At 39.9% G+C, this 23,392-nt stretch overlaps 1 protein-coding gene across 1 annotated transcript in view; it reads right to left on the bottom strand.

The window, feature by feature from the left end:
• The window catches only part of LOC149454138 (hexokinase-1), an 86,117-nt gene that overhangs the window by 11,853 nt on the left and 50,872 nt on the right, over window positions 1–23,392 (bottom strand). Inside the window, exons 5-13 of the mRNA XM_089687743.1 lie at window positions 22,851–22,946; window positions 18,273–18,372; window positions 18,011–18,194; window positions 13,655–13,810; window positions 11,740–11,973; window positions 8,480–8,784; window positions 7,879–8,027; window positions 5,889–6,008; window positions 2,196–2,291 (exon numbers count right to left, since the gene is read on the bottom strand). Coding sequence (XP_089543869.1) covers window positions 2,196–2,291; window positions 5,889–6,008; window positions 7,879–8,027; window positions 8,480–8,784; window positions 11,740–11,973; window positions 13,655–13,810; window positions 18,011–18,194; window positions 18,273–18,372; window positions 22,851–22,946 — 1,440 coding nt within the window. The remainder of the gene's footprint in view (window positions 1–2,195; window positions 2,292–5,888; window positions 6,009–7,878; window positions 8,028–8,479; window positions 8,785–11,739; window positions 11,974–13,654; window positions 13,811–18,010; window positions 18,195–18,272; window positions 18,373–22,850; window positions 22,947–23,392) is intronic.

The raw sequence follows: 23,392 nt of genomic DNA, 5'->3' as shown, positions 1-23,392 counted from the left end.
CTATTCTTATTCTCCCACCCCTTCATCCACCCCCCCCTTTTTTTTTTCCTGGCACTAGACTGGATAGGATTATAAGGCAATGGATATTGCTAGTACACCCCGTCCTTTTTCCCCCTGGGCTGTTCTCTGTTGTCATGTATGGTGAAGCATTCACACAGTTTTACTATTACTTTGTTGCTCTCCTTGCCTTTGCTATCTGTACCCTCTTGGGGCCTAGATTAGCCTATATAAAATCTAATTTATAGTCATGGGTTCTGTACTTGCTGTCAATCAGTGCTGTCATCTAGCCCCGGAGGCTGTTGTTTACCATTGCTTATTATTGTTTATTTATTTATCTGTCCCCCCTTTTTTTTTGTGTGTTATTTATTATTTCTTCTCCCCCCCCCCTCTTTTTTATTGTGTTCCCCCTTTTTTACTTTTTTCCCCCTAACCCTAATTCTGAATTTTCTGTTTTGTATTTTATTATTGTTAATGTCTATGTAGATTACGTTTACCTTTTTCTGTTAAATTTTATAAAACCTCAATAAACTCAGATTGGTCAGACAGTTTTAGAGTTGATTGCTGTACAATGCCCATGTCACCTGTTTTTATATAGAGCATTGCCAAGGATTTTGCTAATATCAATCATCCTTACAAATAAATTGCACTAAAAAGCTTGGGAATAGCATGTCATCATATTACTACATCCCTCATTAGTCACTGCCACAAGGGAGCCAGTGGCAGCCTTTAATGCCTCTCACTGCATGGTACATTCAGCAGGGGTTCTAGGTTGTAAAGCAAACTTGCAAGATTTTTCATTTAAAAAAAAAAACACAAATCTTAGTCTCTTTTATATTGTCCTTGCAGCAACTGCCACTGAAGTTCACTGCTTCTCTTGACCCAGCAGCCCAGGCGTAACACGTATATACACTGCTAGGATTTTAAAGAGCTAAACTACTACCCACCAGGGCAACAGTGCCATTGTACAACTACCAATAGCATGTCATCTAAATGTAGTAATACTGTGTTGGAAGTATGATCCCATGTTTTCAAGGGAATACATTGTTTTGATATTCATTGTTTCTACTTTGTCATGCTGGTGCTATGATTTGAAAGAGAAGTCTAAAGAGTAGGAGATCCCTTTTCTTTTCCTTATTTCATCCACTGTAAAAAAAATCTGCAATGATCTTGACTCCCTCCGTTCCTGAAAAATGTGGGAGGTACAATTACTAAATGATGGTAATGTGTCACAGGTACTCTAGTATGTATTGCATTATAAATATTTATTATATACTATGTTTGTAAAGACTGACAACAGTGACAGATAAATCTCAGCTCAGTTGGCAGCTGAACCATAATTACAAATAAGGCTATTGAAGGCACCTATGAATTCTGTGACAGATGAACCATTACAAGGTAAGTACAGCTAGTGTGTTGTAATGTGGAACCCCTGAAAATGCTGACAAGCCTTTTTCAGGTACTCAGATCTATGTACAAACATAACACACACACACAGACATCTCAAAGATGCTTAAAAGTAGTATGATTTTGGAGTCTAACTCCAGGCAAAACTTTTCTTTTAGTCAGAACTTTCAGGTTTTTATTGCGGTCTACATCTACACCAAGGAGATTTCCCTTTGTTCCTGTCTGAGAGACACCAGGACAAGAAATGAGAGTAAGCAGGTGTCACCAGATAAGAAAAACCATCAAACCTGAACGAATGTTGTAACCCTTCCCCACTCTACAAAATAACTCTGCTCTTTTATCTGTTTCTGTCCCCATCTGGGAGACATCTCATCGATTCCTGCCCTGGTGACACCTTGTCAGCTGGACAGGAAGTGAGGGTAGATCTCCCCTATGGAAACAAAAACAGCAAAAAAATAAAAAAAATAAACTCAAATGTTCTAACCCTTACCTACTATGTTTACAACTAATAGAAAATTTTGGCTTGAGTTGGGCTTTAAAATGAGTGTAATCCTTTGCTTCATTCTATATACAACATTGTTTATTTTTTTAAGCAATAGCGCTCAACGAGTCACATAACTCTGCTACTTCACATTAAAGTTGTTAGTAAATGGCTTATCATTAAGTGCATGTATGCTGTAATCACAGTAAACTGCACAAAGCACTGCGGTGACATTTTTATACTGCATCAGGCTCTCATTACTTGTGCTCCAGTTGTCTTGATGTGGCAGATGCAATACAGTCCCACATACCTCTCTCCTCTTGATCCCTTCTCTTAGTAAGCTCACTACATCCTCACCCTCACAGTCGGTTGCCTTGAAGCCTTTGGTCCAGGTTAGCAGGATACCCTGTGGAGTTATGAATCAAATCCCAAGACATTATTATTATCATTGTACAGGATTTTTATAGTGCCAACAGTTTGCTCAGCATTTTACAATATAACGGGAGACAATACAGTTCAATACAAGAGGGTCAGGAGGGCCCTGCTCCTTGGAGTTTACAATCTAAGAGGGAGGGGCTAGTGGTACAAAAGGTAATAACTGTGGGGGATGGACTGGTAGGAGGAATAGAAGATTCTGTTATTAGCCGAGGGCAGGATAGGCTTCCCTGAAGAGATAGGTTTTCAGAGATCGCCTAAAAGTGAGCAGAGTAGGCGATAGTCTGATAAATTGGGGTAGAGAGTTCCAGAGGATGGGGGACGCTCTGGAGAAGTCCTGGAGATGAGCATGGGAGGAGGAGACAAGGGAGCTAGAGAGTAGGAGGTCGTGTGAGGAGCAGAGAGTACGGTTTGGGTGATATTTGGAGACAAGATTGGTGATGTAATTTGGGGCAGAGCTATAAATGGCTTTATATGCTATTGTTAATGTTTCAAATTTATTAAACTCAGGTCAATGGCAAATAAAGCTCATTTTATAAAATATGGAGATAAGCAAGAGGTGTCAGACAGGAGAGTCAGTAAATGTATCACTATGGAAATAAGCTATTTACTGTTTCCGCTGGAAATCTGAGCACTATATATTTGCTCTAATATTTGCAAGTAAAGAAAGGAAAAGCCACACAAGCCTAGTACCACAAAACAATATCCCTTTTTAAATGGTGATCACTGAAATTCATGCATAATTGTAAGCATACATATGTAGGTGTACTCAAAATACACAATGAATTATGTCTAATGTAGCAAAAGAAAAAACCCACTGAATTCTGTTCAGCCAGTTTTTAGTCCAGACCCCCCTTATTAGGTACCATAGACATGTCTGACCATTTGCTCTTTTCTGAAGTCAAATCAATAGACCTTGCTCAAGGCTGTGATTGGATAGTGAAGAAGAAGCAACTCACTGACCAGGTCATCTATTTGTTCTCTCCTCCAGTCAGCCAGTTCTATTTGTTACAGATAAAACAAACAGAGGGCACACCGGCCTAGTGCATTACCTTAAAAAGCATTTATTGAAAAGAAAAACAGTAGGTATTGTACTCACAGATGACAATAATGTCAAAAGCACACATGAAAGAACAGCGCTGTCCAATCCACATTAAGTAACTGTCCACAGTGGGAACCCTGGACTTCCAGCAGGCAAACACATTTCGAGGACTTGCCTCTTCCTCGGAGCCAACCAGGAAGAGGCAAGTCCTTGAAATACGTTCGATGGATGTCCAGGGTTCCCCATTGCAGACAGTTACTTAGTGTGGATTAGGCAGTGCTTTTCTTTCATGATGTGCCTTTGACATTATTGTCATCTGTGAGTACAATACCTACTGTTATTCTTTTATATAAATGCCTTTTAAGGTAATGCACTAGGCCGGTGCGCCCTCAGCTTGTTTTCTTTGTATCCAGTGCATTTGGACTTCCTCGATCCTTTGAGGGCAGCAAGGCGTGCATGTTCTAGGACATCCGAGATGTGGTTATAGCCTACGTTGAGTCCATCACCAAGCGCAGCAGTATTTTGGTTTGCCATGTTCGAAGTTCTATTTGTTAGCTCTACAGTATCTTGCAGTGCAGCAAAGCCTGACTGCCTAATAGTACCAACCTTCTCTTTTCCAGTCTTAACACTGAAGTAAAAGGAGATTACAAACTAGAGCAAAGGCAAAATGAGGAAGTGCTTTTAATGACTACATAATCAGACAAAATGGAGGGCTTTAATACCTGTCTGTACTTCACACATATGCATTGCGTGTTACCATGACGCACGGAAGGCATTAATGCCTTACTAAACCGTTCAATGTTAGGGGACGCACATTTGTTGCAGCACACAACGCAATAATGCACTACCATGTGTTATGATTCACTGCTAGATGTTGCATGTCCATTCTGGTGCACTGGCAGCTCATCCAACTGAAAGGGCAACCTTAATGTAGTGCACGTTTTTTTTTTTTTTTTAATTTAAATATTTATTTTCCGTATAAAAAAATACATATTTCATCATTTCTCTCATATAACATACAAAACCTTCAGTTATATTTAAACCCTTAATTATATCCCTTTCTATCATTATTCCCATTCTATCTTTATTCTCCTTACACCCCCCCCCCCACCCACCCTGAAGAAAAAAAAAAAAAAAACAGCCCCCCCCCCCTACAAGTAAAACCACACACTCTGCATTTCTCATTACGTCTTTTCCTAAGTAATATGTACTGTCACCTATCCCATTCTACTACTTCATGTATTTCACCTTGGACATAAAATCTTCCCATTTTCCCCACCTCTTGTAATATAACCCCATCTTGTCTTCTTGCATATAGTACAATTTCTCCATCCTACATATCTGGTTCACTCTTTCCACCCAATCCTCTTCTCTCGGCACCTCTTAACTATGCCAAAACTTAGGTATCAAACCCTTTACCGCATTCAGATAGTACCAGATCCTAGAATCCTTGTAGTTATTCACTGATAGCTCAGTACTATGTAGTAGACACACCTCTGGGTCCAATCCTATCATTGTCCCAGAGATTATCCCAATCAAATAAACCATTATCTCCCAGAAACCTTGGATCTTTGGGCACTCCCACCATATATGATATAACGTGCCTATCTTTCCACACCCCCACCAACACTCCGGTGTATTCTCCCCACTCATCTTGTATTTAACGTTCGGTGCAATGTGCCATCTTGTTAAACACTTATAATTTACCTCCACCTCTCTCATGCTTATATTCTCGTGTGTTAATCTATATATTTTCCTTTGTTTGTCTTCATCTGTCTCTATTCCCAAATCCCTTTCCCATTTTACTATGTACATTGGCTTTGTGTGTGTATCTAACTCAGTGAGAATCTTATAAATAATGTAGTGCATGTTAATACACGTCATAACACTCATTAATTCAACGCACCGAAACAGAAAGGTGCAAATGGATCTGAACAATTTGGAGTGCAAACTTTCTACTGTACATCCACCGCAGGCTTCATAAGAGTCATCTTCCCAGCATATGTATAAAATGTTACCTATCTGGTCTAAGTTTTCTGAAGCAACATTACGGAGTAGTTATTACATCATGAAATATCATGTGTCTCTCCATTCATCTGGGAACTTCACATGCACCCTGTAATCTGAAGATCTCTCTCCTGCTCCCTCCTATTTCTAAACATATAGACAATACATTAATTTAAAGGGAATCTTTCAAGATACTACTGGAGCTGCCATTATTGATTTGTTTTTGAAAGAACAAACACAGCCCCCATTTGAGGTCAGAAGAAAGGATGTTTAACCTTTATTTTGTAACTATGTGACTCTAGTGTTGTCATCCTTTTTTATTTCCCTACTTAATTAGTCACTGAACTGTGAAGCAAGAATAATAACAGCACTGTAGCCTTCATCTAAGTAAGCAACTAAGTAATGAATACCAGCTCCAATATTTGTATGGTGTATTTTAATTCCCAGTAATAAAGTAGAGTAGTAAAGGCAACATATGATTTCCAGGTAGAAACCTCCACATCATCCCAATGGACTTACAGCATCTAAGCTGGTCTGCTTGCAGGGGAAGGAGAAGGTGAATCCCAAGGGAAGCCGGGCTCCTTTAATCCCCATGTAGTCAAGGAAATCTGAGATGCAGTGAACAATGTGATCGAAGAGCTGGAAAACAGATGTAACTTTACTTATGGTTTGTAAACACACAGAATTAGTTTCAAATACATATTTTTCTATACAATATGACAATATTAAAAGGAAACTAAACCTATAGACTTACAAGTTTAAAAAAAAAAACAGTTACATTTCTATAACATGCTTGGAATGTAACTGTCATACTTGCTTGTGCTCTCAACCAAACTGTCAAACCATCAAATTGCTGGTGTCATAACTGATCACATGTACAGCACCATCTATTATTATTTATTGCAGGTACCTATATAGCGCCAACAATTTACACAGCGCTTTACATATATGTATAGTACAATCACATCAGTCCCTAACCCCCAAGGAGCGTACAATCTAAGGTCCTTAACGTACATTCATAAAAACATATATTAGGGCTGATTTAGACAGGAGCCAATTAACCTACCAACATGTATTTGGAGTGTGGGAGGAAACCAGAGTAAACCCATGCAGGTACAGGGAGAACATGCAAACTCCAGGCAGGTAATGTTGAGGTTGGGATTTGAACCGACGACGGCTAAGCACTGTGCTGCACCATGGCAGTTAACCGCTTACTGATCACCCTATAGCAGAAGTACTGCTACAGGGCAGCAGGGATGTGTAAAATCACGTATATACGTGATTTTGCATTTCCAGGTAGGGGGCGTGTCCTGGCCGGGACTTGGTGATCGTCAGCGGAGTTGACAGTTGAGAGCTCTGTATGTAAACAACACAGATCTCTCCCCTGTCAGCACGAACAGGCTGCTTTGTATTGCTCTGCACAGCAGAGCAATACAAAGCAGATTGTCCACATAGTAAAACAAAACACAGCACATTATGTGAAACACACACAGCACATTGTTAACCCTTTGATCACCCCAGATGTTAACCCCTTCCTGCCCAGTGTCAGTAGAAGTCAGTGTCTACTGCAGTGTCAGTGCTTTTTATTAGCACTGATCAATGTATTAGTGTCACTGGGGATGTCAGTGGCAGTTAGTCAATTCCCCCCACTGTCAGAATGCCCTCCGCAGTCCCGCAATAATTCGCTGTTTGCCGCCATTACTAGTAAAAAAAAAAAAAATGACAGTATATATACCGCCATTTGTAGACACTATAACTTTCACGTAAACCAACTAATTTACACGGTTTAGTTTTTTTTTTTTTGCAAAGACATGTAGCAGACTCCATTTTGGCCTAAATTTATGAAATTATTTTATTTTTAAACTTTTTTTACTGGATATGTTTTATAGCAAAAAGCCAAAAATATTGTTTTTCTTTCAAAACTGTTGGCCTTTTATTTGTTTATAGCGCAAAAATAAAAACCGCACAGGTGATCAAATGCCACCAAAAGAAAGCTGTATTTGTGGAAAAAAAGGGACACAAAGTTCATTTATGTACAACTTTGTATGACGGCACAATTGTCAGTTAATGTAACGCGGCGCTGTATCACAAAAAATGACCAGGTCAGGAAGGGGGGTAAATCCTCTGGAGGGCAAGTGGTTAGAGATAGGATGGCAGCTTCCTTGGCTGAAAATATGGATGGAAAATGAATAGAAGGGTTTAATTCTGTTTCAAAGCCGTAAGTGATGCAGCTTTGTATGTGTGGAAATAATATTTCACATATGTTTTTCGAACCAGAGAACTGCCAGCACCTAGATGGCTGTCTTTACGATACTGTTTTCCCTCTTCCCATGATTTTCATTTATTTCACATATCTAAGCAGAATCATAATTTAACCCATTTACAAAGTATTACAAAAGTAAATCATAAGGTGGGATACTATGTAACGTAGCAAGTACTCTATGAGTCTAGACCAGAGGGAAAATTATTTCTGTAATGTATGATGTTGTATACAATGTATATGACATACCTCCTCCCCAGTGCCTTGCATGACATCTACAGGAATGGCATAAATTTTATTATGCATTTCCACGGTTCGTCTTTTACCACTTCTTATCTTTACAAGTAATACTCTAAAGTTTGTTCCTCCAAGGTCCAGGGCCAGAAAATCACCATTTTCTAGAACAAAAAATACACAAAATGATGCAATTTAGGATTATCTGCTCTTTAAACATTGAATATAGACACTTATAGAAAATAGTTAAGATTTACTTAGTTTGCTAAATTTAGCTTCCCATTTAATAAGTTCCATTAAAATGTAGTATTACAATGACACTTTATATACAGTATATTGTTCCTGTATGTTTACCCATAGCACAGTTCAGACACTCTACAAATGGTAGTAGAATGTCAGCACTAGAAGGCACCTGAGAAAACAATGGGTAACTGGAAGGTACTATACTGGAATTGTCTGCCTGTTTCATACATCACAACTGTGCGCACAGCTACCTGTTTATGAAAATACTTCCATTAGTGGTGGATGTTCCCCTGCCCATTTGATGGAGCTTTGAGAGCTTTCTCTGCATTTCCCTTCCGTTATGTTTCCTAGGCATTTAAATATGAACACGCACCTGTGCCATCTGGTGTGCTGCGAACAAACGTTGGCAGCATTTTCACTTTTGCAGTTTCGTGAGTTTTTTTCTTCAATCCACATTCAATCTCGATTCGCATCCTCCTCTTCACCTCCTGCAACTGCTCTTTACTAAGGCAGAATTCCTCAAGCGTCTCATCAATCTGTCGCCTCTGCTCTGCCAGCCGATAAGCCACCGCCGTCACCATAGCAGCACCCTTACCACTGCCACTTTCTGACAGCAAAAAACGCACGTCACAGTCAGGGACCAAGCGTCTCACAGTTTTATGCAGACGTCGGGCGTATCTAGAGAGAGCATATCAAATGTTAAAGGGTAATTAAAAAAAATATATATTTGTTAGCACTGAAGAGGATAAATCCAGTTGGCTGCTATGAGTAATGAAGTCACACTTTTGCTTAGTACCAAAAAGACTGAGTCCACAAGAAATAGGGCTAATTTATACAGAAACGGAAGGTAAAAAATACTCTGAAAACTGTATGAAATTCTTACCCTAATTTTATTCTTACCCTAATTTTACATCCCTGGTGCCTATTCATGGCAGCTTCCAAACCCTCCATCAGGACTAGTGAAATGGTGGTTATGTATAAGCCATAGATTGGCACCAGGAAAGAAAATTAGGATAAGTATTTTATTCCATTTTCCTGGTACTTACATGGCACCATACTAGTGATAAATAACAAACTGATGGAGTTGGATGCAAAATGCTGTTTTAATTGCCTTTCTTCTAAACTCGACTTCCATCAATGTGCCAGGATCAGTTATATAAGGTTTTAGGAAAATGTGATGGAAGAACCAACTTGCCGCTCTACATATCATATCCATGGAAACTCTGGCATGTGCCGCCCAAGATGCAGTGACAGCCCTCTTGGAATTGCCCCTCACCATAGAAGTGGAATCCTGTCCAACTGCTCTGTATGCCCTATGGATCAGTTTTACTATCCAAGATGCCAAGGTTCTTGAGCTGGAGTCCTTTCCCCTATATTTTCCTGCTGACCAAACAAAAAGTCTGTTTGAAGGTCTGAAAGGGGCTATAGCTGAGAGATATATTAACAGAGTTCTAGAAACATCAAGCTCCTGCAGGGCCTTGACCTGTGAATCCTGAATTATAGGCATTACCCAATTGTCTGCTAGGTGAAATGATGGAGCTACTGTGGGGACAAAATTCCAGGGGCTCTTACTTTTTCACTTTTATCTATTTAGGGTAGATATAGATGTGTGTCTAAATATCTGAAATGTATTGTAATTGTACTGTCTCCCTTATAGTGTAAAGCGCTGCGCAAACTGTTGGCGCTATATAAATCCTGTATTATAATAATAATAATAATATCCCTTTTCCTCTGAAGCCCAATCCGTGTTCTGATTGCACTTCAGAAGCTACTGACAAGCATTGAGGAAGCAATGCAATGCCTCCTCATAACCTGTTTTAGCCTGGGTTCACACTGATGCGTCGCGGAATTCGTACCGATTTCTGTGCGAATTCCGCACCACATCACAATCGCACCCTGTTCATGCGAACCGCTGCGGGTGTGTATGTTAAGTTAACAACACCCCAAAACCGGTTCACAAAACGCAGTGCGATGTGCAGAATCAGATTGCATGGGTGTGAATACCTATGCGATCTGATTCTACTGCGGATCAAAAAAAGGTTCCTGCACCTTTTTGGTGCGGAGGCGGTGCAATTTGAGCCACATAAAATGTATTGCTCAAATTGCACCGCACAGAATTTGCATGTGATTTGTACAGGAATGCCGTGCGGTTCCTGTGCCCATCACATGCGATATGCCACACCACAGAAGTGTGAACCCAGACTCAACCCCATTTTTGCTGACACACGCGCCTCAATCAGGTGCAAGGCTTTTGCAGCGCTTCCCCTTTTGCTTGAATGTGTGCCCATCGCTATCTACATCGAGTACAAAGTGAAGCATCGTGACCGCGGCATATAAACACCTCTGTCTTCTGCACTGTTGGGGGGTGGCAAAAACGCAGCTCAACCATGCACTTTTGCCACTCCCCCAACCACATGTCTAAATTAAATCTTACTGTTCCTGAGGTAGTGGTTAGAGGCAGAGCTCCATCTCTAGTATGCTGCCATGTACGCATCAGGAAAGTATCTTTTTTGTTACACAAAACAGCTGTCTGTTTTAGTGCCATTTATAAATGCAATGGATATGTCTGATATATGGTTGCTATAGGTAATACAATATAATGCAATATTTCAATTCTATATCAGAATTTGTTATAGTGAAGAACTCAGATACTCTCAATAAATATGCCTCTCTTTATATCTCGCCATGGCAGAGAAGGCATGGAATTCAAAGAGGAAATCTAATAGCGCAGGGGTGTCAAACTGGTGGCCCTCCAGCTGTTGCAGAACTACAAACCCCATCATGCCTCTGCCTTTGGGAGTCATGCTTGTAACTGTCAATCTTGCAATGCCTCATGGGACTTGTAGTTTGGCAACAGCTGGAGGGTCACCAGTTTGACATCCGTGTAATAGCGCATGAACATTTTAATATATACACAGACAGCTAAAAACATCCACGAGATCTGCTCACATATAAAAAGTACCCAAAGCTCAGTAGTATCCAATAAAGGAAAAAGGACCCAAAGGGTGTCAAAACTTTAATTTTAGTTCCTACACGGTAGGGAGAGAAAAAACTAAGGGCTCACTGGTTCAGGTTAGGCTGCTCACAACAGACAGGGTTAATAAAAGATACTTCCCAACTGATTCAATGGTTTGCACAAAAGAGTCATCAACACATTTCAAGGTGGATTTAAGTAAAATCTAGAAACTTGAATGGACTCAAAGTATGGCTTTCCTGTGTAAGTCTATGTAAGGACATTGATAGTGGGACCTTGAGAGTTACTAGGCAGCAGTATCTGCATGAACAGCAGTAAAGATAAGACACTACAGTACACAGGAGCATGTGTATTCACCAGGGTAAAAAGCGCATCTCTGCCTATTTACCAGACTGCAACTGTAGGACAATTCCAGCGAGCATTGGAATCCACATTGTTATGTGCTGATGTCACCTGCCTAGTCCCACCCGCTATGGAGTGCGCCTCCAGTACAAACACAGAAGAGCATTCTGTATATGTGCTACAACGGAAGAAGGCCCACCTCTGTGACTGCATATATGTGTGTGTCACTGGAATGGATTAAGGAATCACTTGCTTTTGACAACAAACTGGGTACATCAGTAGGCAACATTTACTACAAACATAACCATAGCACTTACTGTGGATGCATCTTGTAAAGTGACCCATCAATGCCTACTGTGGTTCGCAACCTGGGGACCCCTTTATTGTCCCGGAGACGAGTTAAGATACCACCCAGTGTAGCAGCTATCAGGTTGGCAGAACGGAAGGAGACGATTGTACACACGTGTTGTACAGCAATGCAGTCTTCATGGGAAGGTTCCACCCCTAACCTTGTCAGTATATCTTTGGCTTTGCTTAATCCTTCTTTACTCCTGAGAACAAAAAGGAGTTGTGCAGAAATGTTAAGAAGACCATAAATCCCAAATTTGATATCATAATTCTCTTTTGCATTTTGGCATTGGAATTTCAAAACAATGTATTCTTTGTATTTCTTTTTTGTTGGAAATGTGTGATTTACAAAGGATAAATTTGCACAGGCATCTAGCCCCGATGCAAATGACAGCGGCAGGAATCTGCTGATTCCTATAGCTGTTTTTGCCACCTGTGTGCAGCTGTCTGTAGCCCCCAAGCACTGTAATTTTCAATGAAAGGTTGATGGCGGGCTGTCATTGAAGTGTACAGGGCTTGGCAGATGCAGCTAGCCACTTCAAGGTGGCAAAAACAGCTGCAGGAATCAGCAGATTCCTGCGTCTGTCATTCTCACTAGGGCTAGTCACTTGTGCAAATGTAGCCCAAATGTACCACAAATAGCATCTTTGAACATCTGAAGAAGTAAATTTTAATTATTCTAGGAATGTTTTTCAACTTTCACTTTTTTACTTTCTTTCTTTTTTTCTGTGTATGTAAAAAAAACTCGTGTGCATTTTTACTTTGCTCTGAGGAAGCTGCAGCATTTGTATACCATGTAAAAGAACTTCAATTGCTAATTGAAATTCTAAAGTCATGTGAGAAATGATGTGCAGGTTATAGGGCTGATTTACTAAAGAAGTAGAGAATGTTCACTTTAATGTTCAGTTTAATGAATGGATGAGCTTAGTAAACCCCAATTCAGGTAACAATACAACATTTACAAAAATTCTAATTCTTCCCAGGGGAAAAACATTTTGGATGAAGTCCCACTTTAAAGCCGAATTCCAGGAATTCAGCAACTTTGTAAAAAGTGAAGGCACTCTATGAGTTTAAGTAGAACTAAAGGCAAAACTTTTTTTTTAGTTTTGGTTAGAGTGGAGAGGGATTAGAGTCCCTGTCAGTTTTTATTGATGTCTATGTCTCCATTAGGGAGATTCACTCCCTCTATTTGTTCTGTTTACCATTATCATTGAAAGTGAAAGTAAAAGAAAATCCCAAAATTTTGAGTTCTCCCCAGAAATGTAATAGAGGGGAAATCTTCCAATGGGGACACTAGTTCTTGTGACCTGGGGGTCCCCAAGGAGCCTGTTTGGCTAGGAGACAGGAAGTGAAGGGAGATCTCCACAATGGGACACGGATAAAAAAAACTCTGATAGGGGTTATAACCCTCTCTTACTCTATCCAAAATGAAAAACAAATTGCATATAATTCGACTTTAGGTCCAAGATAGTGCATGACATCTCCTGTACTTATCATTACCATTAACTGTATGTATATCTGACAGGCTTATAGTACTCCCAGAAGAGACTATCACTGTATTTCCAGGTGCTGATCCTTCTTATCTCTGTATCTTCAACTCTGCTGCTATTATGCCCACCGCTCCTCTCCTCCTGCCCAATCACAGAAGCCTTGATATTATGTGAACACATTCACTAAATGAGCTGCAGGCATAGCTGCTCCATCTGCTTCTCTCCTCATATCCTGGAGTGTCTCTCCTGCAGAGCAATAAGCCTGTCAGATGTGTCATGCACCTGGACTTAACTCAAAGTGGGCCTTCATGTTTTGTGAATTCCTGGAATTCAGCTAAGAAATAAAAAAGGATAGATAGATAGATAGATCTAGAAAAAAAAACAGTGCACTTACTTCTCAATGGCGGACACATGCTTAGTTTCGAACTTCCCTCTAGTTAAGAGTTCTGGAGTGATTCTTCCTTCAAACAGAAGACCTTCTTTGGCCATCTTTACCAATATAAGTCTAACCAATTCTCCCATATACATGCCACTCACCATCTTTTCAAATCTGAAAGGAAAAATGACAACATCTGTTACCACCCCAAATTGAATAACATAACAAAATTCATAATTATCCCTTGCCATCCTTATAATCAAATGTTATTGAGATAATGGTAGTCACAGCAACCACATTATATAGGCAATTGTGTAAGCTATAAAATTAATTAGATGGCTGCTATAATTACCAGGAGTATAATTAGTGCGGTGGACGTAATCTGGTGCCATATCGGCATATCCACAAAGTCAAAAATTACAAAAATCTGTCGGACACAAAAGTTTTTTTTATTGTAAAACAATATATTTTTTATTCTACATAGATACATAAAATTTTACAACATGACTCTAAAAAAAGATATGCCAAGTAGGACCGGTCATATTTGAGATCTTATAGATAATATAAATTCAAAGCGGTGGTCCACCCATCCTCTCAGTACCCATGCATGAGTTTGGTGATGTAGCTGGAGGCTGTGGGTGGTTTTGTTCTGGTTAGTATTTTGAATTTATACATTGGGCTAGTGGAAGTCATTTAGTGGATTGGAACTAAAAACATCAGAATAACCATCTACATTTGTTCCAAACAGTTGTTTTGGCCACTCCTAATGTTTTTGCTATCTCTCCGATGGGTTTGTTGTGTTTTTTCAGCCTAATGATGGCTTGCTTCACTGATAGTGACAACTCTTTGGATCTCATCTTGAGAGTTGACAGCAACAGATTCCAAATGCAAATAGCACACTTGAAATGAACTCTTGACCTTTTATCTGCTCATTGTAATTGGGATAATGAGGGAATAACACACACCTGGCCATGGAACAGCTGAGAAGCCAATTGTCCCATTTCTTTTGGTCCCTTAACAAGTGGGAGGCAAATATGCAAACTGTTGTAATTCCTACACCGTTCACGTGATTTGGATGTAAATACCCTCAAATAAAGCTGACAGTCTGCAGTTATAGCACATCTTGTTCGTTTCATTTCAAATCCATTGTGGTGGTGTATAGAGCCAAAAATGTTAGAATTGTGTCGATGTCCCAATATTTATGGACCTGACTGTATATTGCTTCACAGTGAAATCTCCTTTGTGAAATATACACACCTAAGGGTTATTTGGTATTCTTGTTCCTGTTGTCAGCTGAATTTGTTGAATTATTCCTTGCCAAAACTCTTCAATATAAGGGCAATCCCACCATATATGTGCCATAGTTCCTTCAAATCCACATCCCCTCCAACAGATCAGTGAATTTTGTGATCGTTGTTTATGTGCTACACTCGGTGTACATTACCATCTTACTAGACATCTATAGTTCATATCTACTATATTCAGATTTATAGCACTATGGGCCAGTCTAAATATTTTCTTCTTATCATGTTCCTCTAGTTTTGCCTTATAAATACAAGAAGTTGTATGTTTACATTTTGTCTCCTGACTAAACAATAGTTCCAGAGGATACATACTGTCCACCGTCTTTAATGGTTGCAGAAGAGGTGATACAAAATGCCTCAGTTGGTGGTACGGTCGCCAGAAGTGGTTCCAGTGAGATAACAAAAAGTAGTGGTGACATAGGACAACCCTGTCTTGTCCCGTTATACATTTTGAAGAATTGTGATAATGAACCATTAAAATTCACTGCAGCTGAAGGAAAACTATACAATTTTTTTATCCACTGCATCATCTTATATCCAATACTCAATGCTTCTAGTGTGCTGATCATGAACACCCAATCTACCCTGTCAAAGGCTTTTTCAGAGTCGATCGACCTTATCAATGCCGAACCCCTCTCTTTCTTACTTTTTTGCAAAAGGAGCAATGATCTTAATCCATTGTCTCTTTCCTCCCTCCCTGGTACAAATCCTACTTGATCGATATGTATCCAATCCGCCATTAGATCCTTCATCCTGTTTGCTAAAACCTTTGCAAATAGTTTTGTATCAATATTTAAGAGTGATATTGGCCTATAACAGAACATTTCCCTCCTTCTGTATAACTGTGATATTTGCCTGCAGAAACTCCTCCCTCATATCCTTCTCTTCTCCCAATGCGTTTATATTTCTACAGAATTTGGGCATAAGCTCTTTTTGAAACGTCATGTAATATCTCAGCGTAAAACCATCTGGTCCCGGGCTTTTTCCTGTTGCTGTACTTCTCAATGCCTTACTTATTTGTTCACGGGAGATTAATTTTTCTAATGCTAACAATCTCTCTTCCTCTATCCTGGGCAATCCCGCTTCCTTTAACTATTGCTGCCTCTTTCTTTCTTTCTTTCCCCTCTGATTCTTTCGGGTTACTGGGTTTTAAATCATAAAAATTACTATAATATTTTGGAACGTTCTAGCTATATTAGTGGTTGAATAAACCATTTCACCGATTTAATCTTTTATTTTTTCTATGTAATTCCTTGATTTCCTCTCTCTTACTCTTCTCATCAGATATTTTCCTGGTTTATTTCCCCACTGCTAACTTTCTTTATCCACTCTATTGAAAACTCTTCTAGTATCTTGTTCCATGATGTCTTTCATTTCCTCTCCATAGTCATCATTATATACCTTATATGAAGAGAGGAACGAGCGCTGGATATGACAGGATTCAAGCTGCTAGCATAAAGGTAAACCTCGTATACCCCCTTCATCAAAAGTCAAATACAAAAAATTGCAGCGCTTGAGTGTATAATACAGGGAATTAACATGAATAGCAGATTTAAACATTCATATTTCAACATGCACCAGATCCCACACTCTTAAATTGTTGTAAACAGTAATCAGATAAGTATTGAAGATCTATCCGACTAGTCAAGGTGCCTATAGTGATGGGGATGTTAAAGTCATAAGTTCTGTGATGTATCCAAACAAATCCGTGACTTCCGTGATAGGGGAATAACTGTATAATGCACTAACCAGATAGCGCAAGTAAATGCGCATTGGAGTATAATGACCTACTCCTGGTCACAGCCAGATGGTCCTTAGCGTGAAGCCCTCAGGAACACCAGTGCACCACTCTTGCCGTCTCCTACCACCAGGGGGAGTGCGCCTCTTTACAGTAACACAAAATCACTTTATATCCTCTATCGCCAGGATTGGTGTGCTTTCATATCAGGAGATCATCTCAGGGGCTCAGCAATAAGACCCAAAAGAAAGAAATCTTGATAGTGTAGTATTTTTATTCAAAGGTAAAAAGTAAGTAATACACTTACATGGTAATGTCCAACAAAAGCTGATGCATAGAATCCAAAAAGATGGCCGACAGTCAGATGCATGAAACAAGTAGATGATCAATGGTATGAGAGGTGTCCTTATCCCTAGGGCTGTGACCAGGAGTAGGTCATTATACTCCAATGCGCATTTACTTGCGCTATCTGGTTAGTGCATTATACAGTTATTCCCCTATCACGGAAGTCACGGATTTGTTTGGATACATCACAGAACTTATGACTTTAACATCCCCATCACTATAGGCACCTTGACTAGTCGGATAGATCTTCAATACTTATCTGATTACTGTTTACAACAATTTAAGAGTGTGGGATCTGGTGCATGTTGAAATATGAATGTTTAAATCTGCTATTCATGTTAATTCCCTGTATTATACACTCAAGCGCTGCAATTTTTTGTATTTGATCATTATATACCTGGTGGGCACCTAACACAGACCCAGTGGGCTTCCTTATAAAAAGAAGGAATAATTAGGTTGTCCGTAGTAACAACTAATTTAAATCTTTCATATTTAGAACCTGAAGTACAATAATATTTGTTGAACGTTCACTCAAATTAATACTTTGTGTATTAGTGTGGCACAATATATTCAGCATGCTGGAATTTTGCCCTATAATATAACTTAAGTGAATGAGGGCAACAGTTGTTTAACCTTAATCATGGACCAATAAAATAATTGGGCCATCATTCTAGATCTCTCCGTTTGAAGATGCCAGCTGTCTGGTTTCAATACTTTCTGAGGCACAGACGCAGGCTCAGGAGTTGTGACTCCTATGACTTTTTAGTTGCATGTGTTTTCTGGGTCAATAAATCAGAAAATAATGAGGATAGAGACAAGCAGGCACCTTTCGAGAAGGTGGTCAGCAATGACAACCTCAGCATTGGCTTCATCTCAGTCCATGTCCTCTGCTTATTGTTTGTGTTCAAAAGCCTCAATGATAACTTGACAAATGCATTTTTACAAAAAATAGGGTGTGAAATGCTCTATATACGGGTGAATGCTTACAGTTGTTTTCCCGGATTCATAGAGCCTCGGTCAATCTCTCGATCAAACTCTGTTCTAATGTCCTCTAATAAGCCATCATCTCCAAATGCTCCCCATTCTGTGTTAATACACATCCTTCCCTCGTCTCCTTCCACTAAATCAATGTGCCTCAGTTCCTCCATGTAACAGGCATTTGTTCCAGTACCTGAGAAGACAAATCATAATGAGTGCTTTTTGTATGGCACACATGACATCATTTACACAAATAGTTTTGTCTCCTTACCAATGATTATGCCAACTTCACATCTCTGGTCATCAAACCCACAGGTCATCATGGTGCCAACTGTGTCATTCACTACAGCCATAATATCTGCATCATAGTCCTAGGGAAAAAGAACACAAGATTTTTGGCATGTACATAGTTGGTGTGTGTGTATATATATATACAGTCATGGCTGAAATTGTTGGCACCCTTGATATTTCTCCAGGAAATCATGTATTTCTCACGAAACGTATTGCATTAACACATGTTTTGCTATACACATGTTTATTCCCTTTGTGTGTATTGGGACAAAACAAAAAAAGGGAGGAAAGAAAGCAAATTCGACATAATGTCACACAAACCTCCAAAAATGGGCTGGACAAAAGTATTGGCACCCTTTCACAACTGCGGATAAATAAGAATGTTACAAGCATGTGATGCTCCTGTAAACTCACCTGGGGCAAGTAACAGGTGTGGGCAATATAGAAATCACACCTGAAAGCAGATAAAAAGGAGAGACGTTCACTTAACCTTTGCATTGTGTGTCTGTCTGTGCCACACTAAGCATGGACAACAGAAAGAGGAGACGAGAACTGTCTGAGGACCTGAGAACCAAAATTGTGGCAAAATATCAACAATCTCAAGGTTACAAGTCCATCTCCAGAGAACTAGATTTGCCTTTGTCCACAGTGCGCAACATTATCAAGAAGTTTGCAACCCATGGCACTGTAGCTAATCTCCCTGGTCGTGGACGGATGAGGAAAATTGATGAAAGATTGCAACGCAGAATAGTCCGGATGGTGGATAAGCAGCCCCAAACATGTTCCAAAGACATTCAAGCTGTCCTGCAGGCTCAGGGAGCATCAGTGTCAGCGCGAACTATCCGTCGACATTTAAATGAAATGAAACGCTATGGCAGGAGATCCAGGAGGACCCCACTGCTGACACAGAGACATAAAAAAGCAAGACTACAGTTTGCCAAAATGTACTTGAGTAAGCCAAAAGCCTTCTGGGAAAACGTCTTGTGGACAGATGAGACCAAGATAGAGCTTTTCGGTAAAGCACATCATTCTACTGTTTACCGAAAACGGAATGAGGCCTACAAAGAACAAAACACAGTACCTACGGTAAAATATGGTGGAGGTTCAATGATGTTTTGGGGTTGTTTTGCTGCCTCTGGCACTGGGTGCCTTGACTGTGTGCAAGGCATCATGAAATCTGAGGATTACCAAAGGATTTTGGGTCGCACTGTAGGGCCCAGTGTCAGAAAGCTGGGTTTGCGTCCAAGATCCTGGGTCTTCCAGCAGGACAATGACCCCAAACATACGTCAAAAAGCACTCAGAAATGGATGGCAAAGAAGCGCTGGAGAGTTCTGAAGTGGCCAGCAATGAGCCCAGATCTAAATCCCATTGAACACCTGTGGAGAGATCTTAAAATTGCTGTTGGGAAAAGGTGTCCTTCCAATAAGAGAGACCTGGAGCTGTTTGCAAAGGAAGAGTGGTCCAAAATTCCGGGTGAGAGGTGTCAGAAGCTTATTGATGGTTATAGGAAGCGACTGATTTCAGTTATGTTTTCCAAAGGGTGTGCAACCAAATATTAAGTTAAGGGTGCCAATACTTTTGTCCAGCCCATTTTTGGGGTTTTGTGTGACATTATGTCATATTTGCTTTTCTGCCTCTGTTTTATATTTGTTCCAATACATACAAAGGGAATAAACATGTGTATAGCAAAACATGTGTTAATGCAATACCTTTTTTGTGTGAAATACTTGATTTTCAGGAAAAATATCAAGGGTGCCAACAATTTTGGCCATGACTGTATATATATATATACACAGTGCTCAGCATTAATGAGTACACCCCTTTTGAAAAGTAAGATTTCAAAAGGAGTGATTCAAGATTTCAATATCTCAATGAACACAAGAACAATTTCCAAAATTTTTACAAAACTGAGTTTTATAGAACATTTGTTTAGCTCATTACATGAAAGTAAGGTTAATAATATAACTTAGATTACAAAATCTTCAGTTTTACTCAAATTAGTTGAAGCAAAAATGAATACACCCCACAACAAAAACTACTACATCTACTATTTTGTATGACCTCCATGATTTGTAAGGACAGCACCAAGTCTTCTAGGCATGGAATGATCAAGTTGGTGACATATTGCAACATCGATCTTTTTCCATTCTTCAAGAATGACCTCTTTTAGAGCCTGGATGCTGGAGGGAGAGTGATGCTCAACTTGTCTCTTCAGAAGTACCCATAGGTGTTCGATTTGGTTCAGATCAGAGGACATACTTGGCTACAAAATCACTCTCACCCTGTTCTTCTTCAGAAATGCAACAGTGGCCTTATATGTGTGTTTTGGATCATTGTCATGTTGGAAAAGTGCACCAAGGGCACGGAGTGATGTAGCATCTTTTCTTTCAATATAGAGCAGTACATCTGTGAATTCATGATACCATCAATTAAATGCAGCTCCCCAACACCAGCAGCATTCATGCAGCGCCACAGAAGAACACTGCCACCCAAAAGTGAGTACACCCCTAAGTGAAAATGCTCAAATTGGGCCCAAAGTGTCAATATTTTGTGTGGCCACCATTATTTTCCAGCAATGCCTTAACCCTCTTGGGCATGGAGTTCACCAGAGCTTCACAGGATGCCACTGGAGTCCTCTTCCACTCCTCCATGATGACATCAGAGAGCTGGTGGATGTTAGAGACCTTGCACTCCTCCACCTTCTGTTGAGGCTGCCCCACAGATGCTCAATAGGGTTTAGGTCTGGAGACATACTTGGCCATTCCATCACCTTTACCTTCAGCTTCTTTAGCAAGGCAGTGGTCGTCTTGGAGGTGTGTTTGGGGTCGTTATCATGTTGGAATACTGCCCTGCCATCTGAACCAAATAAGTTTGTCTTGGTCTCATCAGACCACAGGTTCCAGTAATCCATGTCCTTAGTCTGCTTGTCTTCAACAAACTGTTTGCGGGCTTTCTCGTGCATCATCTCTAGAAGAGGCTTCCTTCTGGGACAACAGCCATGCAGACCAATTTGATGCAGTGTGCGGCGTATGGTCTGAGCCCTGACAGGCTGACCCCCCCACCACTTCAACCTCTGCAGCAATGCTGGCAGCACTCATACGTCTATTTCCAAAAGACAACCTCTGGATATGACGCTGAACACGTGCACTCAACTTCTTTTATCGACCATGGCGAGGCCTGTTCTGATTGCAACCTGTCCTGTTAAACCGCTGTATGGTCTTGGCCACCGTGCTGCAGCTCAGTTTCAGGGTCTTGGCAATCTTCTTATAGCCTGGGCCATCTTTATGTAGAGCAACAAGTCTTTTTTTCAGATCCTCAGAGAGTTCTTTGCCATGAGGTGCCATGTTGAACTTCCAGTGACCATTAGGAGAGAATGAGAGTGATAACACCAAATTTAACACACCTACTCCCCATTCACACCTAAGACCTTGTAACACTAACGAGTCACATGACACTGGGAAGGGGAAATGGCTAATTGGGCCCAATTTAGACATTTTCACTTAGGGGTGTACTCACTTTTGTTGCCAGTGGTCTAGACATTAATGGCTGTGTGTTGAGTTATTTTGAGGGGACAGCAAATTTACACTGTTATACAAGCTGTACACTCACTACTTTACATTGCAGCAGTGTCATTTCTTCAGTGTTGTCACATGAAATGAAATGTGAGGGATGTACTCACTTCTGTGAGATACTGTATATATAAATATACAATGCATTTAGACATGTAGACATGGTGCAGAAAACTTGAACGTGGCATGGTTGTTGGTGCTAGACAGACTGGTCTGCGTATTTCAAAAACTGTTGATCTACTGGGAATTTCACACACAACCAGCTCTTGGGTTTACAGAGAGGGGATTCTGATGATTTTAGTGCCAATCCACTAAAAGGGATGGGTATGTCCAGCTTTAGAGATGTACTTTATAAGCAAGAAATGCTGTGCTTCAACCAGCTAAAACCTACAAGAAGATATCAAAGGAAATTTCCATCAAAACATTAGATCATCAAAAATGTTAGTGGAAGTTGTCAGTGGTAGAAGAAGCCTGAACATTTACAAATGCTGGCCATACATTTATCAGTTTGTTCATTTTTAGCAACTTTCATACACAAATGTTTCAAGTTTCCGAATGATAAAAACTGGAATGAAGATAAATTTCAAATACCTTCTCAAGTGGTATTGAGTCAGTTTCTACCACAGTATGATCTTTTGGAACTAGGAAACTATTTGTGATTGAAAGCTGTTTGAAATTCAGCAATTTACCACAACATTGCTTGGTGTATGGCCACCAAAAGTATCTGTAATACTGTCCTGCAGAGAGGAAGAGAGGAAGCAGAATAATAAAGCCAGATTGACTTACAGCGCCCCTTGCCCCTTACTCTCCCAAAATTTATCCTGTTGAAGACTGGATTACAGGAGGATAATATAAAGGCACACTAAGGTACCATTTAAAAAATTAGTGTAATTAATACACATGCAGGTTAAATTGGGGAATTGTGTATCTGTCTACATTTTTCTTTAACACAAAATCTTTATAAAGAGAGATGATCTGTTTTACTTACTCCTCGTTTCTTGATGGCCTTGTTTAACAATTTAACCACATCCATCCCTTCCACCCCACTGGCCTTGAATCTTTTAGTCCAGGTCAACAAAATGCCCTGTAAAGAAATAAAACTAAGTCAGCACAATATTATACAGCTCCATTTAATAAAGCTGAAAATACAAAATTTAATAGAAAATATGATTTCAGATAGTTTCTATAGGCAATTTCTACAATCATATTTGACCATAATTTCAAAAATCTGTCTTGATGATAAAGTTGCCAGTTTATAAAGAATTTCCATTTTTAATGAACATGATACCTAAACTGAGAGCTTTAGCTGTTTTTAATAGTTTGTAAACAGGAAGGTTTTTTTAGTGCACAAATTACACAAGAGACATACTTTGTCTTTTCTGCAATAAAGGTTTCTTAGTTTCTTGTTCACAATATTCTTTATTGAGTGCAAACCCAGCATCTGCCGGGAGCCAGAATAAATGAACTCTGTGCAAGGGAGTTATGTCATCCTGGGTGGCAAATGAAGATGGCTGAAGACACCAAACCTGG

Source organism: Staurois parvus, unplaced genomic scaffold, assembly GCF_062004578.1.
Source record: "Staurois parvus isolate SC_StPar_1 unplaced genomic scaffold, SC_StPar_1.0 ptg000437l, whole genome shotgun sequence".
NCBI classification, from domain to species: Eukaryota; Metazoa; Chordata; class Amphibia; order Anura; family Ranidae; genus Staurois; species Staurois parvus.
Note: the sequence above shows the minus strand (reverse complement) of the source record. Positions and strands in the feature narration are given on the sequence as shown.